This window comes from Phytophthora parasitica (assembly GCF_000247585.1).
Source record: "Phytophthora parasitica INRA-310 unplaced genomic scaffold supercont2.12, whole genome shotgun sequence".
NCBI classification, from domain to species: Eukaryota; Oomycota; class Peronosporomycetes; order Peronosporales; family Peronosporaceae; genus Phytophthora; species Phytophthora nicotianae.
This window is the reverse complement of record NW_008648998.1, coordinates 1,179,812-1,196,917: the sequence shown is the minus strand read 5'-3', so window position 1 is coordinate 1,196,917 and position 17,106 is coordinate 1,179,812. Positions and strand designations below refer to the sequence as shown.

The following is a 17,106-nucleotide window of genomic DNA, read 5'->3' as shown; positions in this document are numbered from 1 at the left end:
GAGTTATCTACTACTACAACAGGCACACGATAAGAAGAATATGGTCTAACTCGTGACATCTATGACGTAGGTCAGTATTTAGCAAAGCGGTGGGTAAAAACGTGCTGGCGCGAGCTGGGTCACGCCGAGGTCGGCGATCTTGTGTTAAACTGCTTTCGACACGCTAAGATTGTGACTGGGATGATATCAACCTGTCGCTCTCGGTGGAAGGCGGATGAGCTAGTGAGCCGATAGATTATGGACTTCTCGAACTGTCTTCGAGTTCGAGATTCAATTATCATCGACGAATTTGTTTGCAATCCTGCTGAAGAAGATGCTGCCATGAGTAGTTAACGGGGGAATACCGAATAACGTTAGCTAAGAGGCTCATTTGGATGCACCGACATCAAGCCTACAAATACTAAACTAAACTTGGTAATTGTGTGTTGCACTCTTTTTACATAAAATACAGCATGCCCAGTTTTAGAATTTTTCTATCCAATGTTGAAATGGATTGGAGATGCTAATACTGATAATGCTACACCACTGTATTCCATAACTGATGATATTTGACTGCTATTAAAAAGATACTCGACTGACCTTCCGTTTATTAATACAGCAGTTGGTCCATCGTGTGCGTGATTCTTGAGACGTATCTGTGCGACCACCATCCAGTCGTTCACCTCAGCGCCCTCACCGTACTTGCTACTGTTTTCGATGGCGAAGCCCACGGCCTGCTTGAGCGTTGAAGGCTTCGCGGGGCGCACAAACCTGTGCCGATATCTTGGTTTTCATGGCGCGCGCGAACGCGTCCACATAGAATTCGCCGGTAGTCTTGGATGTCCAGTCCTTAATTCTGTAAGGCTATTTGCATAGTCACTTAGTAGGTCGTTGTCGGCATTGAATTAACTGAAGCTGTATCCACAGGCACTCTCCCTCCCATATATGTTCCTCAAGTGCCACTCCAGGTTCGTAATACGCTTTAGTTTCAAGGGCGTCTGACCTCCAATTTGAGGAACCACGTCGCTGCGGTTCCCTTCAAATGGGCTGACACCCCATAGTACAAGTCCCATGGCGACCGGTCTTTGCCCTTCAACACCATCTAGCGATGTTGGACCTGCTTCGCTGCCTCGATCGAAGCCACCACTTTCTCACCCTCCATTCCCGCGAATTCGTTCACTTCTAGTTTATTTGTCTTCGGTCGCGACTCTACAATTGTCGGAATTGTTGGTGCTGGGTGCCGGTGGTGGTGCCGCCAGCGCCGCCGTTGTGAGCGTATCCAGGTATCGTCGTTGTTGTGGTGTTCCTCCTTGGTCATCACGCCCGCTGCCACTACCGTTATCACGACTGCGTCGCCACGACTACCACCAACTCGGTTGCTGTAACCTCGATCACGACCTCCAGATCCACCTCGTCGAGCTCCACCAGAGCCGCCCTGGTCTCCACGATGACCGCCATGGTCGTCCCCACTGTCAGTACGGGGTCCATCATTATCACCTGGCAGCCCTGCTGCAACGCCACACGAAATGATCGACGTGGACATTTCCACCGCTTCGTTACCGCCGTTATAATCCCCGTCCAACCTCACGCGTGTAGTGCGCTGCTTCTTCCTCGAGCGATGGACAACCGCTCCGTCGTCATATTACTCAACATCGGTCCTTGCGCTCCTGGTACGCGCTGCAGGGCCTAGTATCACACTTCTCACCTCGCTTTTTGTGGTGTAGCTGGATCAGGAAAACCTGCGAGATTGCTGGATCTAAATTCCTAGCACCGACTAACAATGAGGGGGGGGGGGGGAGTTCCCGATGATCAGCGATCAGCTGAACTTGTACTCCTTGTGTACTCACCTGTAGAGTAGGATCTGGTAACAACAGAGAAGTTCAAATGGGCGAAGTTTGAATGTCTTAGCTAGACACGGAGATGGGGTGGAGTAGCAGTGGAACATCTCCGCTCTATGTCCAATGTAGTGGTCTTGATCTGCGATTTTGACCGTTGGTAGACTTGTGGGCGTGTCCCTTGAGATTCCATTTCGTCGTGCTTGCTGCTACCTATAGCGGGATCTTGATAGTTGAGGATCGATTGTTTTTCCTGGCCAAGCAGTAACTCCGGTTAACCTCCTGGATCTGCACCTGAAAGGGAAAGTTCATTAAATGGTATGACCTGGCCAAAATGCTATCCAGGTATTACAACACTTGCTCTGCTATTCACAACCTTCAATGAGCTAGATGCGGCCAATGTGGTTCCGGGTCTTGAGGGCAGGAAGGCACGTGTGTAACACATTGCAAATTCGAGTCTGATTTATAATTAGGTCCTATATACCAACTGTCCATACCATTACAACCCCCGTCAGTGTGTGCAGGCACCCTGGTGGTTGTTCAAGCAGTTCTGAACTATGCACCAGTAGATTCGAAAAAGGAAGCGGGCAAACGGTGAGTAGGAACTCCGTAGGATAAGAAGAGGAACAAGAGAATTGAATAAATAAAAAAAGAAAACTGGGGTTCTTTCGGTTCTCTCCGCTTCGGCAGAGAGCACGCCTGGCAAAATTCGCAGTCAACAGGTTGAGGCAACCGGACAGACATTCTGATTTGAGGTGCTCGGGTGTTTGGAGGAATGTCTTGTCAGTTTGAGCGAGCTAAGTGGCCCTTCTTGTCCGCGAGAACCACAGACTTCACTGACTCGACTGGATATACCTTATTGAGCACTCTGGGTAGACTTCGCTAGCCTGGAGGGAGAGCGTTCGCTGAGGTTGAGATGTCCAAACCGGGACAGATATAAGAAGGCTAAACTTTGTAGAGCATAGGCGGCTATAGGCACGATACTCTTCGGATCGGGTGATGATCTGAAGAAGCACTCGGGAGTGAGGAGCTAAACAGGAAGGGAGAGTGAGTGAGAGCAGTGGGAGTGTGGCAGAGTGCTTATTGAGAAATGAAAATATGGAACATGATGAATGGACACCGTTCCGAACAAGCAACTTGACCAATCTGGCTGCGGCAATGTTGAAGCAGATTGAACCGGAGAGAGTGATGGATTCGACGCAGGGTGCCACGATGAAGTCCGATATGACGACGTTGACTCACAATTAAGCCTAGATCACATGGATTCAGTCATGACGAGGAGAGATCAGGTAAACCAGAGATCTCGCACTGCCAAGTTCCAATCGAGAATATAAATGGATGGACTTTGATGATCCCGAGCTTGAACGACTAGTACAGGGTGATTGGGTCAAGGATCACGAGAATGGATATCACGATAACATGGTGTACACCGATCAGAGCCAAGAGTTACAGATCCGAACATTGTGGAGTGGGAGCTGGACGATCCAGGAATCCGACATCGAAGATCCTGCATTCTCGAGTATGCGCGAGTGGATCCTGCGAATCTCGGACGGTGAGACCCAGATTGGGATGATTTGTGCGTGAATAATCATGATGAAGGCCTGTGAAAGCTGGGTCAAGCTTCAACATGCTCCGGATCACCAAAATCGTCAGGATCAGGAGTATAGTGTCCTGATCTGGAGTATTTGTGTCGTGCTTGGGACACATCCGCCACGATCCAGCCATAAGAGGAGGACTATGCTGCAGACCAACAAAGATCCGGTGGCGAGGACAGCTAAACGGCAAAGATCGACACGGAAGAGCAAGTACAGGGCTGAAGATAACTGGATTATCCTCGCAGCTACCACCCGTTCACACTGACGAGTTGTCCTGGTCAACGCAAATCTTGATCTGACTGATACTCCTTCCGGCACACTTCCACCGTCTGCGACCTTACTTTTCTGGCGATCTTCTGACAAGATCCACCGCCCTTTCGTGCTTCAGAGTGATCTCCGGCACACGAAGCCATGACGCCCTTCGCGCCGCCACGCTTGTTTATCCCTTCGCGACCTTCATCGCATTGGGTTTATTCTCCGCCGTCTTCGTCAAACACACGCACGCATCCTCAGCTGTCATCCACGTCAAAACGTCGTTGATAGTCACACCTTACTGACCTGGGCCTTACCGGTACGCAAACAGCCACCTCTTCTCAGTTGACTCCGTCGTCTCGCCCTTAATTTGTCGACCTCTTGTCCTTCGCGTTCGTCGATTTCCCCGCCTTGCCGTCGTCGTCAACCTTGCCCACATGGCGCGCTCATCTCGCCATTCAGCGGTCTCACCGCACCACCCTTGTTTACTGTAACGTTGGGAGCAATTGATGCCAGTTACTTGATATTACAAGGTTGCGATGTGTTGTTGCAGCCTCTTGCTAGCGTATATGGCAAGAAATTGCTCAATATTGAAAGTCTACCCGATTCAGTCGCTACTAATGGCACGGTCAATTTTTTTCTTCGGTTGGGTGCTTTACAAATCTGTCCTTTTGATTTATGCCCCCTCCTAATTCTAGCTATTAAATCTGTTATAAAACACCCTTATTAAAACAGGTACGGTTGGTCAGCCCAAAAGGTGATATCGCCAAACTATACGTTTGATAATTATCACGCTTAGAAAAGGATTACAAGCAATTTGAGCTCAGCATAGCCTCAAAGCGAGTTCTTAAGTAGAGATAGTTTTGAAATTAAAGATGCGCGGTCTTAAAACACTGTGGGTGCAAGTTTCCCTCTCGCACTGGCTTCGGACGTCAAACTAATTCTAATATTTATCTTCCCGATCTCAAGACCACTCATCGCATGGTCGTGAACTCCCGCTCCGTGTAAGGATGTGTTCCTACTCTTCCCTTCTCATCAATCATGGCTAATCTGTCTGTTGTTTATTGGTGTGTGGGTCCTTCCTTATAGTTTAGACAGAGCCGAACGCATCGCAACCCTGATTTACTACTTCCGCATCGTACACCCGGGGACAAGTCTAGGCCATCGATAAATATATTTAACTCGTCAATAGACAAATATAGCCGTCAGTACACACGAGATGACAATAGCGTACGCAAAGTAGCCACAACGTTCAGTAGTATACAGCTTACTGGTTACTAGTAGATACACGTGTGAGGAGTGTACTCTCGTGGCGCTCTTCCGTCACAGCCACGGGCATCATGTCCTCCAGCCAGGTGATCACTTGGTAAGCCGCACAAGGTCAGACACTGAACCACCGCTTCTTCGTTTTGACGTCTTAGTTTCAAGCCTGGTCAAATTTGAAGCAATGCCGAACAGAAGCTAAGATTGTTATATATTACTGGCATTTTTTGTAGCTCTGTCGTGCGGCATGATGCTGTTTGACTGCTATATATATATCAGGCGGATCACGAAATGATCGAGCGACACATCCATTGCAAGAGCATAATGTATGAAAATAGTCTGACGTCTTCCGAGTGTCGTGTTCGTTGGAATGTCTGTCATTGTCCTACAGGATCGATTTCGATCGTCTTTGGCAATGGAGAATCTCACTTATGCGGGGTATTGAGTGGGTTGTGCCCCCACGTCTTCCGGTTACACCTGCGATCAAACACTGCATCAACCGAATGGGCGAATACGCAGTGCCACCTCGACTAATCTGGAGCAACCTTCGTGCGCTCCACACATTCTGACACCGGTTTTTGGCTACCGTTAATACTCTCAATTTCAGCGTAGCGTTATATGAATTCGCTGGATTCAAGGAAGCCAAAATCCAAACCAACGAATGAAGGAGTTGGTGAAATCTAAGGCTTATGTGGCGGATATTGCCCATGAGACGGCTTTCGTATTTGGAAATCTAGGAGACTAGAACGGCTTTTTGCTCGTGGGAAACGGATAGGATGAGCAACTTTGATCTTGGGCATCATCACCCTGAAATTACTGCGAGGCATTTTAGCGCCACAGCAAGCGAAGCCTTTTTCATTTCCATTTGTGCGCGACTTTCGAACGAGAGATCTTGCATATCCTACCTTCATGTATGGTTTCACCGATAAACGACACATGTACCACCTTGCGGTCTTACTTATCGTTAGTCGGCGTATAGAGAGTGAGTATTTTGAGGCTTTTGGAACATTTGCTAAGATATTTTAGACACAAGTGAAGACCGGACTAAGAATTGATGATGTTATGGGCGATGCGGAAACTCGCCTGCTCCAGGATTACTGGGTTTGTAAACTGTAAGCGTTTAATGTGCTACGTACTATACAATAATCAAAAACGGATCCGCCATTTGCCTGATTCGAATCGTGCAGTTGTTTACCGTGGAATTTTAGATATGCAGTACACACATTGCGACAATCGCAAAGTGGACGAATCCGTTGAGAAGTACAAGACGCACCTCGTGGCTACAGGCTTCAAACAGAAGTACGGCAACGACTATACGAAGACACATAGAGACGTTCTCGCTCGTGATCAAGAACGTGACGCTGTGCATGATTATCGCTTTGACCGTGTTCATTGGCTGGATGCTGGAGCAACTGGATGCGGTAAAAGCATTCTTCTGGGGTGTATGAAGGAGGTCGTGCACTGTGTGGTGCCGGAAGGTGTGGAGCTCGACGGCGCCTTCGACTGCCTGGAGCTGGTGGAGACAATCTACGGTCTCAAACAAGCTTCGCGTATGTGGAATGAGCCTTCGACGAGTATGTGTGTTTTATCGGCTTTCAAGTTTCGGCCTACGACACGTGCCCTCTACCTCAAGATTGTGGACGATTACTGCGTGCTTCTGCTGATGTATCTCGACGATATGTTGGCGACCAGTAGCTCAGCGGATCTAATTGCAAGCAGCAAGAGCGATCTCAACAAGCGTTTCGAGATGGTTGACTGTGGTAAATGTGTGTTCATATTGGGCATCGAGCTGGTGTACAACGCGGGCGGCAGCGTGATGATGCGCCAACGACGCTACGTGGACGACATTCTCAAGCACTTTGGCATGGATAAGTGCAATGCTGTAGTGAATACTGCGGATTCGATCCCTCGACTAGTTCCAAGCAACGCGTCAGCCGAGGTGAACCCTTCATTCCGCGAGGCTGTGGGTATCCTCTCGCTCTTGATGACCGCGGCATGACCCGACATCGCTTTCGCTGTGGGTTACGCAATGCGCTTCATGGAGAACACTAAAGTCGAGCACAGCACCGCGGTGAAGTGCAACTTTTGCTATCTACATGAACCGAGTCACATGTCACCTGTTTGCGGCTGAAGCCAAGGTGGACTTCCGCGGGTAATCGGACGCATATTGGGCTGGTGGCCACTCCGACCGCAATTCAACTTTGGGCTACTCGTTTCTGTTGATGAGCGCACCTGTGAGTTACAGAGGCAAGAAGCAGTCGAGCATGTCGCTGTCTACGAGCGAGGCAGAGTACATTGCGCTGAAGTTTGGCTATCTAAGAATCAAGTAGTCACCGCATATTTTGCAAGATTGTGGAGGCAAGATGCGAGTCAGGACTTGAGCTCAAAACTCTTGAAGACAACCCATCATGCATCTAGATGACCAAAAAAAACCGTGAACCATGGACGCGCCACGCACATTGACATCAAGTACCATCACATTCATGATGAGGTCAAGCGTGGTGAAGTCAAACTTGAGTACTCCGAGACTTCCAAGATGCTGGCGAACATCATGACAAATACGATGCCTAGACCGCGTCACAAGGACCTCATGACGGCGCTCAGAATCTACGCGTGTTCGCATTGGGGGGGGGGGGGGTATTGAGGATCACGGACTTTGGTCGACGTATAGCCATTAACCAGTCAACCCGAATTGGTCCAACACGATCCCGGCAAGATCACTGTACGTTGATTACGGTACCGATGATTTGGTGAGTAGGATAATTGGAAGATTAGAGAGCGTTGGTGATTGGATGCAGTCTAGGTAGTGAATACAGTGTACGCTCTGGATAATCAATCACTTCAGAATTTTTCCTTGTCCCATCATGTGGCCTTCGCTGTGGTCTTCTTTCCCAAGTGGTGCCTCCTCTCTTCGCTCAGTACAAGCTCTACGTTCTCACGATTCATGTCCTTTATCAGTATTGATGTGTTTGGGAGATCTGTTGGCTTCACCTTATTCCGGAACGTAGGTGTTTTGTATATTCGATCGAAATAAATGGAAGCATTGCTACTGACATGACTGTCAAGTCGTTGTACTCAGTATTACAATGCACCGACGTCAGGAGGGTCAAGTTACCGTGCTGGTTTTCTCCAGCAATATCCTGTTTTAATCGAGATGTTTGAAATTTGTAAATGCATATCCGACAATGTATTTATACGCAGAGGCAGTTGAAACAGCGATCTTCATGAACATACATTTCCCCTCCTTGTTAGTGCCAGCACTAAATTTGGGCGAAAACAGCCTGAAAAGGGAGATCTCATGTCAGCCTTGGTCGACGGATATACTCATAGATGTCTAACTAGCACTAGTCCAGCTCACTTCAATTTTCTGACACGATGACGTGCGTTTTGAAAGCTTGCTAGCGTCGCGAGCCCTTATTCTTGATTTTTAGTATGGAAGCTGTCACGACAAGAGGTACGGATAAGTCAGTCAGCCTTTGTTAAATAGTAGTGTGAGGAGCTCAGAAAGACCCATCTGTGTCAGTTTTGGAATGAACTCTTAGCATCGAAACACACATGAACAGTTCTTAGGTGGCTACGGCACGTCAAACAACAGTGTTTCATTGCTACTTGATAGTCCTGGACTATAAGATAGTCGCTTAAATATAAGAGAGCTCAAGTTTACTCCATGGCAATCACTGGAAGCCGACTCGGTGGACCTAAATGGCACTACCATGGGATATCTGGTTTATTAAGGTCCATTTAGAAAGGTCACTGTATGTTTATTTCTAGGAATCCCATCTTCGGTTGAGCGGAAGTTATCTGAGTGCACGACTAGCTATCTGGCCTTCGTAAGACTAAGTTGCATACGGGTAAAAAAAAACCGTTCTGTGCGAAGCAGAACTTTGTTGTGTGAAGTATGTTTCATTTTAAGATTACTTCCGGCGAATAAAAGTGAGGTTCCGGCGAATACCACCTCACCACACGACAGAGCCGTGTGAAACCCTATGCTGACATTATTCAAACGGGTAAGCATCCTCGAGTCTCTTCTCGAAAACTCCGTCTTTCAAAGGCATGTCCCCCCTCAACCTTTTAATGAGTCCGCGCTGAAACTTGGCATTGCTCAAAGCATCGCGCGCTTCCTCAGTGAGTTGTTCCCATGTGATGAGATCCTGAGTTTCACCTTCGAGATCCGTGAACCGTAATCTCGGTCTGGGCACACCGAATCCCTTAAAAGATTCGAGCTTCACTCTCGAACCATGAAGGTACTGCTCTTCAACGGGCACTTGAGAATTGTGTCGACGACCATAATTCAGTGATACGCCCAGAATCGTCGAATTGGCAAGCGCAGGATCATCAATCCAAACGACTGCAACTTCCCAATAATGGCGGCGCTGATATTTGGTGCTCCGACCTTTCGGAAGGTACCAAGCATACATGATAGCCCACATGTCCTCGTACCAGCCCGAACGAGAGTATACTTGAGAGCCCAGAGGTGAGCCTTCGCATTCCCCGTCCATAGGCCCACTTCCTTTAAGCCCAGCGCTAACTGATCCATCGGCCTGAACGGCAGGGTACGGGTGGCAACCGTAGGAGACATGAAATTGCGGCTTGTATTTGACGGCAGCCTTCTCGGAGTCGGTGGTAGGTTTGGGCTGAGCGAACGGTTCGACTTCATCATGGTTAATGTAGTTAACCTCAGCATGCACGACGCCTAGCGCCGCGATCGCGGCCAAGACGAAAGCTCGCAGGTTCATACGTAAGTAAGAACGAAGTGCGTCTCAAGTGGAAGATTGAGGAGTGAATCCAAAACATCCGTCTAGTAGTAGTTAGTACAAGTACTATAATAACCTCCATCTGGAACACATGTAACTAAGGAAGCGCAGCACAATGCTAGGATAGAGGATTTGACTTGCAGCTACGTATTCATTTTGATATTGATCATGCCATACAGTAGTTGTATAAAATGATCTATGAACAAGAGCCAACGATTCTTATGGAATTCTATTCCCAGAACTTTGAAGCCCGTACATTAAGCCCCCCCCCCCCCCCCTCCCCCCCCCTTCCTTCCTCCCCTCGTTAGCCGCTACGGGCTCCTGCTCTATATTATAATGGGGTTAGCGCGACAGAAGCATCATACATTATCGAATATACAGGGTTATAAACGAGATAGAAGTTTCGGCTAATGAAGGTGAGCACAAAATTTACAAAAAAAATTCATGAATCAATGGGGAAGTTATAGGCATTTTGGCTTGGTCTGTAGCCTACTTAGGTACATTGTTAGTACAAACATATTTTCCATTAAGGGATGTGCTACGTGTTTTGTATCAATTTTATACTAAATTAGTATAAAATCTTATAAGCAATAATCCACCGCTCTAACTAAAATATACGTTTGTAATTTTGATTTTGATTAGAGTAAATTGGTTTATCACAACCCGTGATTCACGATAGAGTCACTTTTCAAAATCAGTACATATTATAATGGGTACATGTACACATTGCTTGCTCTATGTCTGATGCATCTGTGACGCTAATAGTAATGATGGATTACTATACATACGTGTAGGACAGGGGGCTGTGGCGGCTAACGAGCACTGTAACGCGTTGATGTTTAAATCTGATCGTGCGAACTCAAGCTTTCGAGATCAGCACTGGTAACTGATCCATCCGTCTCAAACTTCGACTGAAAGCAGATTGAGACTGTTAACCAGACTCTATACGCGATACGGCTTTTCGGAATAGATGACAGGGTTTCTTGAAGGGCTGGCAGTACGATAGAAGGATCAAATGGAGCACGATACAGGCTGTACCATCATGGTATCATGCTCCATTTGGTTCATGCTCCCCGAATAAATGTATCCAGACTCGTAGATAGTCAGGCGGATAAACAGCCGAATTCCTCGGTAAACAGTTCCGAGGCTTGGAATCCTCTCAACAGCAATACTGATAATATACTGGACCAACGTCCACACTCAAGGAAGTAAGGTAAAATTACTTTTTTCGAAAGGAAAACAATCTGATGAAAATTATGTTCTGCGATGCATAACTATTGAAGAAGACCATTGACGAAACTCCCGAACGAAAATAAATAAGATAGCAACAACACTACTTGCTTTCAATTCATATTCCCCCATAATTATGCCTATCTGACATCAGGCAGCATCTTCACGAATGTAAAGCTTTCCATCCTAATAGTTTGTAAGAACACTGTTCGTACCATGGTGGAGGCAAACTGGCATTTTAATGTCAGTTTGCCTCAATTATATTTAAATATTGTTGAAGCAGACATGACGTTAAACTGGTGAACCATTATGTTGGTACATTTTTGAATGACCCTAAGACAGCAATATAATATGACTACTGAGAGGGTTATTTTTTAGGTCATAACGATTTGCCACATCTTGGTCGGCAGTAAAGCCAGAAATCAAGACGGAGGAGCTCCGTCTTGATTTCTGATCTTCCTGAACTGGGTGGACACCTTATCTCGATGAACACTTCGACACTGTGCAGATACGCGTCAGATACTGTAAGTCTCGTTGCAGGAGAACTGATCTACAGCGTTGTAAATGGTTGGAGCCATCGAAATATCGTGGAAGAAAATTCAAGAGCGTTTCGAAGAGGCCGTTGCTATTCTGACCACATTTGAGATTTCCAGCGTTACAAGCACTTTAATGGAACGCGTCCCTCTTCGCGCAATGGCGCATGGAGAACATTCCCAGTCTCCAACCAAAGCCTCGTGATCACCAGGATGCGGAACGATTCCAAGCGAAAAACTCGCGTAGTTATAGACGGCCCCGTGACCCCCAATGCAAACTACGTCCCCGTCCTCGACGTGATCGAAGCTAGTGCGCTCTCCTGGACCTCCCACGCTCACACGTCGCAAGTCCCGATCTTAGACGTCGAAGACGGAGGCTCTGCCACGTACAACTTAGATGGTAGCGTGAATACCCTCCCAGCCACTGAAGACTACGACCCACCGCCACATCGGCCACTCCCACCAGGACCTTTACAGCGTCTTTTGCGCTCGTGGATGGTGCTACGATGGAAACTCTCAAGGAATATTTTCTCTACCACAGTACCAATTCTCACCTCACTAGCTAATCTGAAGCTTGGCGATGTATTAATTACGTTTCCTATCGTTGCGGGCGCTATCGCATATACTGCACTACAGGCCAAGACTGTAAATGTTGCTGGCACTGGGACACCGTCTTCTATCGCGTTGGCTGTAGTATTTGGCTTCGCTGTTCGAAACAACTCAGTACTGCTAATTTGTACGGGAATGTCCTTCGAACGTGCTCTCTTCTACCACAAATTGGCAGCTTTGGTTACGATAGTATTGGCGGGTCTTCACGGGTTCACATATATGTCCACGAATGAGCAGAAATTAAATGATTCCAAGGTTATCAGCGGCTGTGGCGCCTTTTTCGCGTTGGTATTGATGCTTGTACTGTCTGTAAGCTGCGTCCGACGGAGATTCTTCGAGTTCTTCGTCCGAGTTCATTGGATACTGTTTATCGCAGTGATCGTGTGTGCTGTTCTCCATGGCGCAGTGTACGTGATCGCTGGAGTCGCTCCTTGGGCCATCGATATGGTGTATCGACTCGCTTATCGCTCTCGTATCTACGCTCACGGCTCCGCCTGCAGTGTAAACAAGGGGGTTATTGCGCGTAACCAGCTCTCGATCTGTGCGCTACCAGGGAATATAACGAGGATTCAGTTCCCGCGAGTACGTCAAGACACACGCGAGACGTTCGCCTATGAAGCTGGACAGTACGCGTTCCTCTGTATCCCGTCGATCTCGTACTTAGAATGGCATCCATTCACAATAGCGTCCTCTCCCCACGAAGCGATGGTGACGTTCTACATTAAGGCAGTGGGAGACTGGACGACCAAGCTGTTGACTGCTGCTCTCAAGCGCGAAGCCAGCGCGATGAGACTTGACGGGCCGTCGACGTTCGATCTGCTCGTGGATGGTCCGTACGGGAAAATTTCCCTCGATTTAGCGACTCCCACTGTGTATTCTCACGTGGTATTATTCTCTGGAGGGATTGGGATGACTCCTATGCGATCTATCGTTAATTGGCTGCATCATGAGTGCTATTACCGAAGTCGAGGGGTTATTCCTCATGTGAGGTTTATCTGGTCGGTTAAAGAGAAGGAGACAATCTCAAGTCTACTCGCTCGAGACGAACCGAGACGAGATAGCTGTCTTGACGTGGATGAAGTGGCGTCCTATTTCCCTCATATTCTGTCCCATCCACGGAACACAAATCACGCTACGGATGCGTTTGTGAGTGAGGTCTATTTAACCCAGGATATATTGGACGAAGAAGCTCTAGATATTCCAGAACTCGCCAACTGTCTGCATATGGGGTCTCGACCTGACGTTATTGCTATTCTACGCGAAATGGGCGAAAAAGCCAAAGACAGCGGCAAGGAACGAGTCGCAGTGTTGGTGTGTGGACCTTCAGCTCTCATTGACGAAGTTCATTACGCCAGTACCAGACTCGCTAGAGAACTGAAGGTGCACTTCGATGTGCATAGAGAAACGTTCGAGCTCTAGTTTTTTTTTTGTAAATAATGAAGACAAGATCCTACAACTTGACACACACAGTTTTCAACGAGTCGAGGTCAAGTTCAAGACGATGTTAATGCAGACTGTCGACTCGACACAGTCTTATCCAACCATTACGACATCGTCACGGTTGGAGTCCGGACTGAACGTCAGCTCCTTACTGGACTGTGTTTCACATGCTGGAGGTTATCGATAGCAAATGCATTAGAGCTGCAGTCATTTCTCTTCTGCTGACGAAGGCCGCCGTGAAGTAGATGAACACTGTGATTCGACTGTGGACAATAGAGCGATGACCAGTGCGTCTGCCGATAATGGCATTCCAATCCTTGAGGACAGCGTATCGACTGATTCTCGATGCTCTTGGGATGATTCGACTACGGTTAAGACATGTATATTCAACGTTGTGACTGCAGTGAGAGAGCTGTCTGCTTCGAGGATTCTGCAATCCTTGCTACGTTTTAGATGGAGACTTTCACGTACACTGTTCTCCAAGCCAATAGTTTTCTTCACGGCCGAGCTTAATATAAAAGTTGGCGATATTGTGGTATTATTTCCTGTTGTGCTCGCGCTAGTCTTGGTTTCTACGGTCCAAACGATAAATTATAACGTCAAGGACTCGGGGATCTCATCTTCAATTGCTCTCGCCGCTGTATTTGGATTGGTTGTGAGAAATAATGCGCTGCTACTGGTAATTACGGGAATCTCATTCGAGAGAGCACTATTTTACCACAAATTACTCGCATTTATAACGATTACTTTAACAGCTTTGCATGGACTTGCGTACATTTTGGCACGAAATAATGGACAAATCGAGCGTAACCCCAAGGTTGCGAGTGGGATGATTGCCTTCATTGCGATGGTTATGCTGTATTTGCTGTCTCTTGGATGTGTTCGTCGTCGGTTTTACAGATTCTTCGTGAGATCACATTGGATACTTTTTATCGTGATTCTGGTCTCTGCCGTGCTCCATGGTAGCGTTATTGCTCTAGTAGGGATACTCCCATGGGAACTTGACGTGGTTTATCGACTCGTTTATCGCTCTAGAATCTACAATAATGGAACGATATTCGGACGAAAGTCAGGGTCTTTGAGTAATGACTTGAACACTAGAACTGCAACAAAAAATACGAATCGACTCGGAGTTGCCGCTCAGGATCAGTTAGAGATTTTCCAGCTTCCAGACGATATCACTTGCATCCGATTCCCACGTGTTCGACCAGATACAGGAGAAGAATTCAAGTATAAAGCAGGACAGTATGCTTTTCTATGCGTACCGATATTATCGTCGTTGGAGTGGCATCCCTTCTGCTTTTCTTCCTCTCCATGTGAGGACTACGTCACTTTCCACATCAAGGCAGTTGGTGACTGGACTATGCAACTGCTGCTAGCTGCTCCTGAAGCTCGAAACGAGGGAAAGGCTTCATTTGAAGTGCTGATTGACGGTCCGTATGGTAATTTATCTATTGATATCGAGGACATGGTAACGTATTCTCATTTTGTACTTTTCGCGGAAGATATGGGTGTGACGTCGATGCGGTCTATCGTGAATTGGCTGTACAGTCAGTGTTATTCACAGAAACCGCGAAGTTTACATCGGCTACGCTTTATTTGGTCCGTGAGTGACAGTGAAATACTTCGAGCAGCATTAATGAGGGTGGACATTGGTCGAATGACTCGAGATCCTTATTTACCGGATGTGTTACTCTGCCCCACGACTCTAAATACTTCGGATGAGACGTTCTTCACGGAGATTTACCTGACGCGGGGTCTCGCTGGAGCACAAATTCCACCGGATCCACGGCTTAGAAAGTGTCTTTGGTTTAATCGTAGACCTGACACTGGGCGAATACTTCGAGAAATGGGGCAACAAGCAACCAAACTTGGCAAGTCACGTATAGCTGTGCTGGTGAGTGGCACAGAGTCAATGGCAAAGGAGGTCATTGAGAAGAGTATAAGGCTGTCACGGGACATGAATCTATGTTTTGATGTGCATAGCGACCAGCTCACATTTTGACCATAACGCGACAGGCTATGAGTCGGACGGCTGGTAAGTCGAATATATTCGAAGTAGTTTTATTAATCTATACAATACATTTGCGCTAGTCAAAGCTGGAGGAGTTATCTAACAATAAATTCTGGTTTCGAATTCCAACAAAGAATTTTGCGTTTTACAGAAGTCAACACAATTATTGTTATTAAAGTTGCTGTAGCTACCTTGTCTACTCGACTACTACATTGGAAAGCTGCTCGCGATCACTATACTGTACGTAATCGCTTAAGTCCAAAAGCTCACTCAAATCAGCGATCACGAGTATGATGGTTTTCTAAACTACTAGTAGTAGGATTCTCACGATCACTTACAGTACATTAGATTTGCATAGCGGCAGGAGAATATAATATTTCCAAAGTATCTGGCTCTGTAAAGTGTGCATACATATTCCGGATACGTGCAGCGGATATCGTATCTGGTGCACGTAGCATAGGTTTGTTTGCGTTACAAGTACAGCTTCAAGCTGATAGTTTTATTAGAACCATTTAAAGAAGATAAGGGTTTATTGGGTTTGAGCTCCCGACTACCAACTCCAAGTCGAAAATTGGATTCTTGTCGGTCATACTGTACCGGCATAAATACTTCAGGGTTAGCACGGACAAGATAGCGAAAAATCGATTAGAGCTCATCGAACAGTAAAAACAGTCAGCTAAAACGGATACGCCTTCTCTAATCTCTCCGTAAACGCGCCGTCCTTCAACGGCATGACCACCTTCTTCAAAGTCCACTGGACATCAAAGTCAGCCTCGCTCAAAGCAGTTCGAGCCTGTTCCGAAAGCTGCTCCCACGTGATGAGGTCTTGAGTGTCGCCGGATTTCTTCGTGAGTCGGACTCCCTGCTTGCTGTCCCCAGAAACTATTGTACGAATCGAACTTGACCGTCGTGCCATCAATAACGTACTCGGACTTCGGAGGCGAGCGCTTCATGTAGCCGACACCGGAGGACATCGACACACCGAGGATGGTCGAGTTGTCGGGGTTCGGATTGTCCGTCCAAACGATAGCGTACGACCAGTAGTGACGGTGGCCAGACCGGTACTTGCGAATGTACTGTCGACCCTTGGGGAAGTACCAGGCGTACATGATGGCCCACTTGTCCTTGTATTAGTTGGGTTTCATGGTAATTCAAATCCCAATTCCACTACCGCAGAATTCCTGAATGACAGACGACTTGACCGTCGTCTGTCACTGACGAAACATGAATTTCGGAGGCGCCCGCGTCGTGAAGCTGATACCGGAGAACTTCAAAACACCGGGGATGGTCCTGTTGTCGGGGTTTGAATTGTTTTGTTCACAGTAATACGTACGACCGGTAACGGCGGTGACCAATGTCATAAACTTCTCTCTCTTCGGCGTTCATCAACTTTTTAAATTTATTATTAAAGTACCTCTGCGATATAATAGTCGCCACTCATCTGTCCTACTATTGGCTGGATAATGAGGGTTGCCTTAACAAGAGCATTCTTATTCGATATGGTAAGTTTACGTGTCAGAACTGGTAAATGCTGTCATAAAGCAACTAGGTTACTGATTTATTTGGGGTTAGCCAATAAAACTTAGCTTTTATTGTGCTTTG

At 47.1% G+C, this 17,106-nt stretch overlaps 6 protein-coding genes across 6 annotated transcripts; 3 read left to right on the top strand and 3 right to left on the bottom strand.

The window, feature by feature from the left end:
- Positions 1-1,081: 1,081 nt before the first annotated feature.
- On the bottom strand, positions 1,082-1,522 carry PPTG_22176 (hypothetical protein; the record flags this gene model as incomplete). The annotated part of the gene is made up of 1 exon (XM_008902070.1): positions 1,082-1,522. One exon carries the CDS (start codon positions 1,520-1,522, stop codon positions 1,082-1,084), a length of 441 nt encoding a protein of 146 aa, XP_008900318.1.
- A 1,630-nt stretch (positions 1,523-3,152) lies between these two features.
- Positions 3,153-3,398, top strand: PPTG_07672 (hypothetical protein; the record flags this gene model as incomplete). Its single annotated transcript, XM_008901944.1, has 1 exon — positions 3,153-3,398. The coding sequence occupies one exon, from the start codon at positions 3,153-3,155 to the stop codon at positions 3,396-3,398; it is 246 nt and encodes an 81-aa protein (XP_008900192.1).
- A 5,409-nt stretch (positions 3,399-8,807) lies between these two features.
- On the bottom strand, positions 8,808-9,693 carry PPTG_07671 (hypothetical protein). The gene has a single exon (XM_008901943.1). It carries the CDS (start codon positions 9,658-9,660, stop codon positions 8,920-8,922), a length of 741 nt encoding a protein of 246 aa, XP_008900191.1. The 5' UTR covers positions 9,661-9,693; the 3' UTR covers positions 8,808-8,919.
- A 1,597-nt stretch (positions 9,694-11,290) lies between these two features.
- Positions 11,291-14,287, top strand: PPTG_07670 (hypothetical protein). Its single transcript, XM_008901942.1, has one exon. It carries the CDS (start codon positions 11,655-11,657, stop codon positions 13,467-13,469), a length of 1,815 nt encoding a protein of 604 aa, XP_008900190.1. The 5' UTR covers positions 11,291-11,654; the 3' UTR covers positions 13,470-14,287.
- A 541-nt stretch (positions 14,288-14,828) lies between these two features.
- PPTG_07669 (hypothetical protein) lies at positions 14,829-15,608 on the top strand. The gene has a single exon (XM_008901941.1). The coding sequence runs from the start codon at positions 14,854-14,856 to the stop codon at positions 15,493-15,495; it is 642 nt and encodes a 213-aa protein (XP_008900189.1). The 5' UTR covers positions 14,829-14,853; the 3' UTR covers positions 15,496-15,608.
- A 572-nt stretch (positions 15,609-16,180) lies between these two features.
- On the bottom strand, positions 16,181-16,613 carry PPTG_07668 (hypothetical protein; the record flags this gene model as incomplete). Its single annotated transcript, XM_008901940.1, has 2 exons — positions 16,181-16,373; positions 16,396-16,613. 2 exons carry the CDS (start codon positions 16,611-16,613, stop codon positions 16,181-16,183), a joined length of 411 nt encoding a protein of 136 aa, XP_008900188.1.
- Positions 16,614-17,106: the final 493 nt, after the last annotated feature.

Coding starts and splice junctions, on each gene's coding strand:
- PPTG_07671 (XM_008901943.1), bottom strand. CDS start 9,660: ATGAACCTGCGAGCTTTCGTCTTGGCCGCGATCGCGGCGCTAGGCGTC.
- PPTG_07670 (XM_008901942.1), top strand. CDS start 11,655: ATGCGGAACGATTCCAAGCGAAAAACTCGCGTAGTTATAGACGGCCCC.
- PPTG_07669 (XM_008901941.1), top strand. CDS start 14,854: ATGCAACTGCTGCTAGCTGCTCCTGAAGCTCGAAACGAGGGAAAGGCT.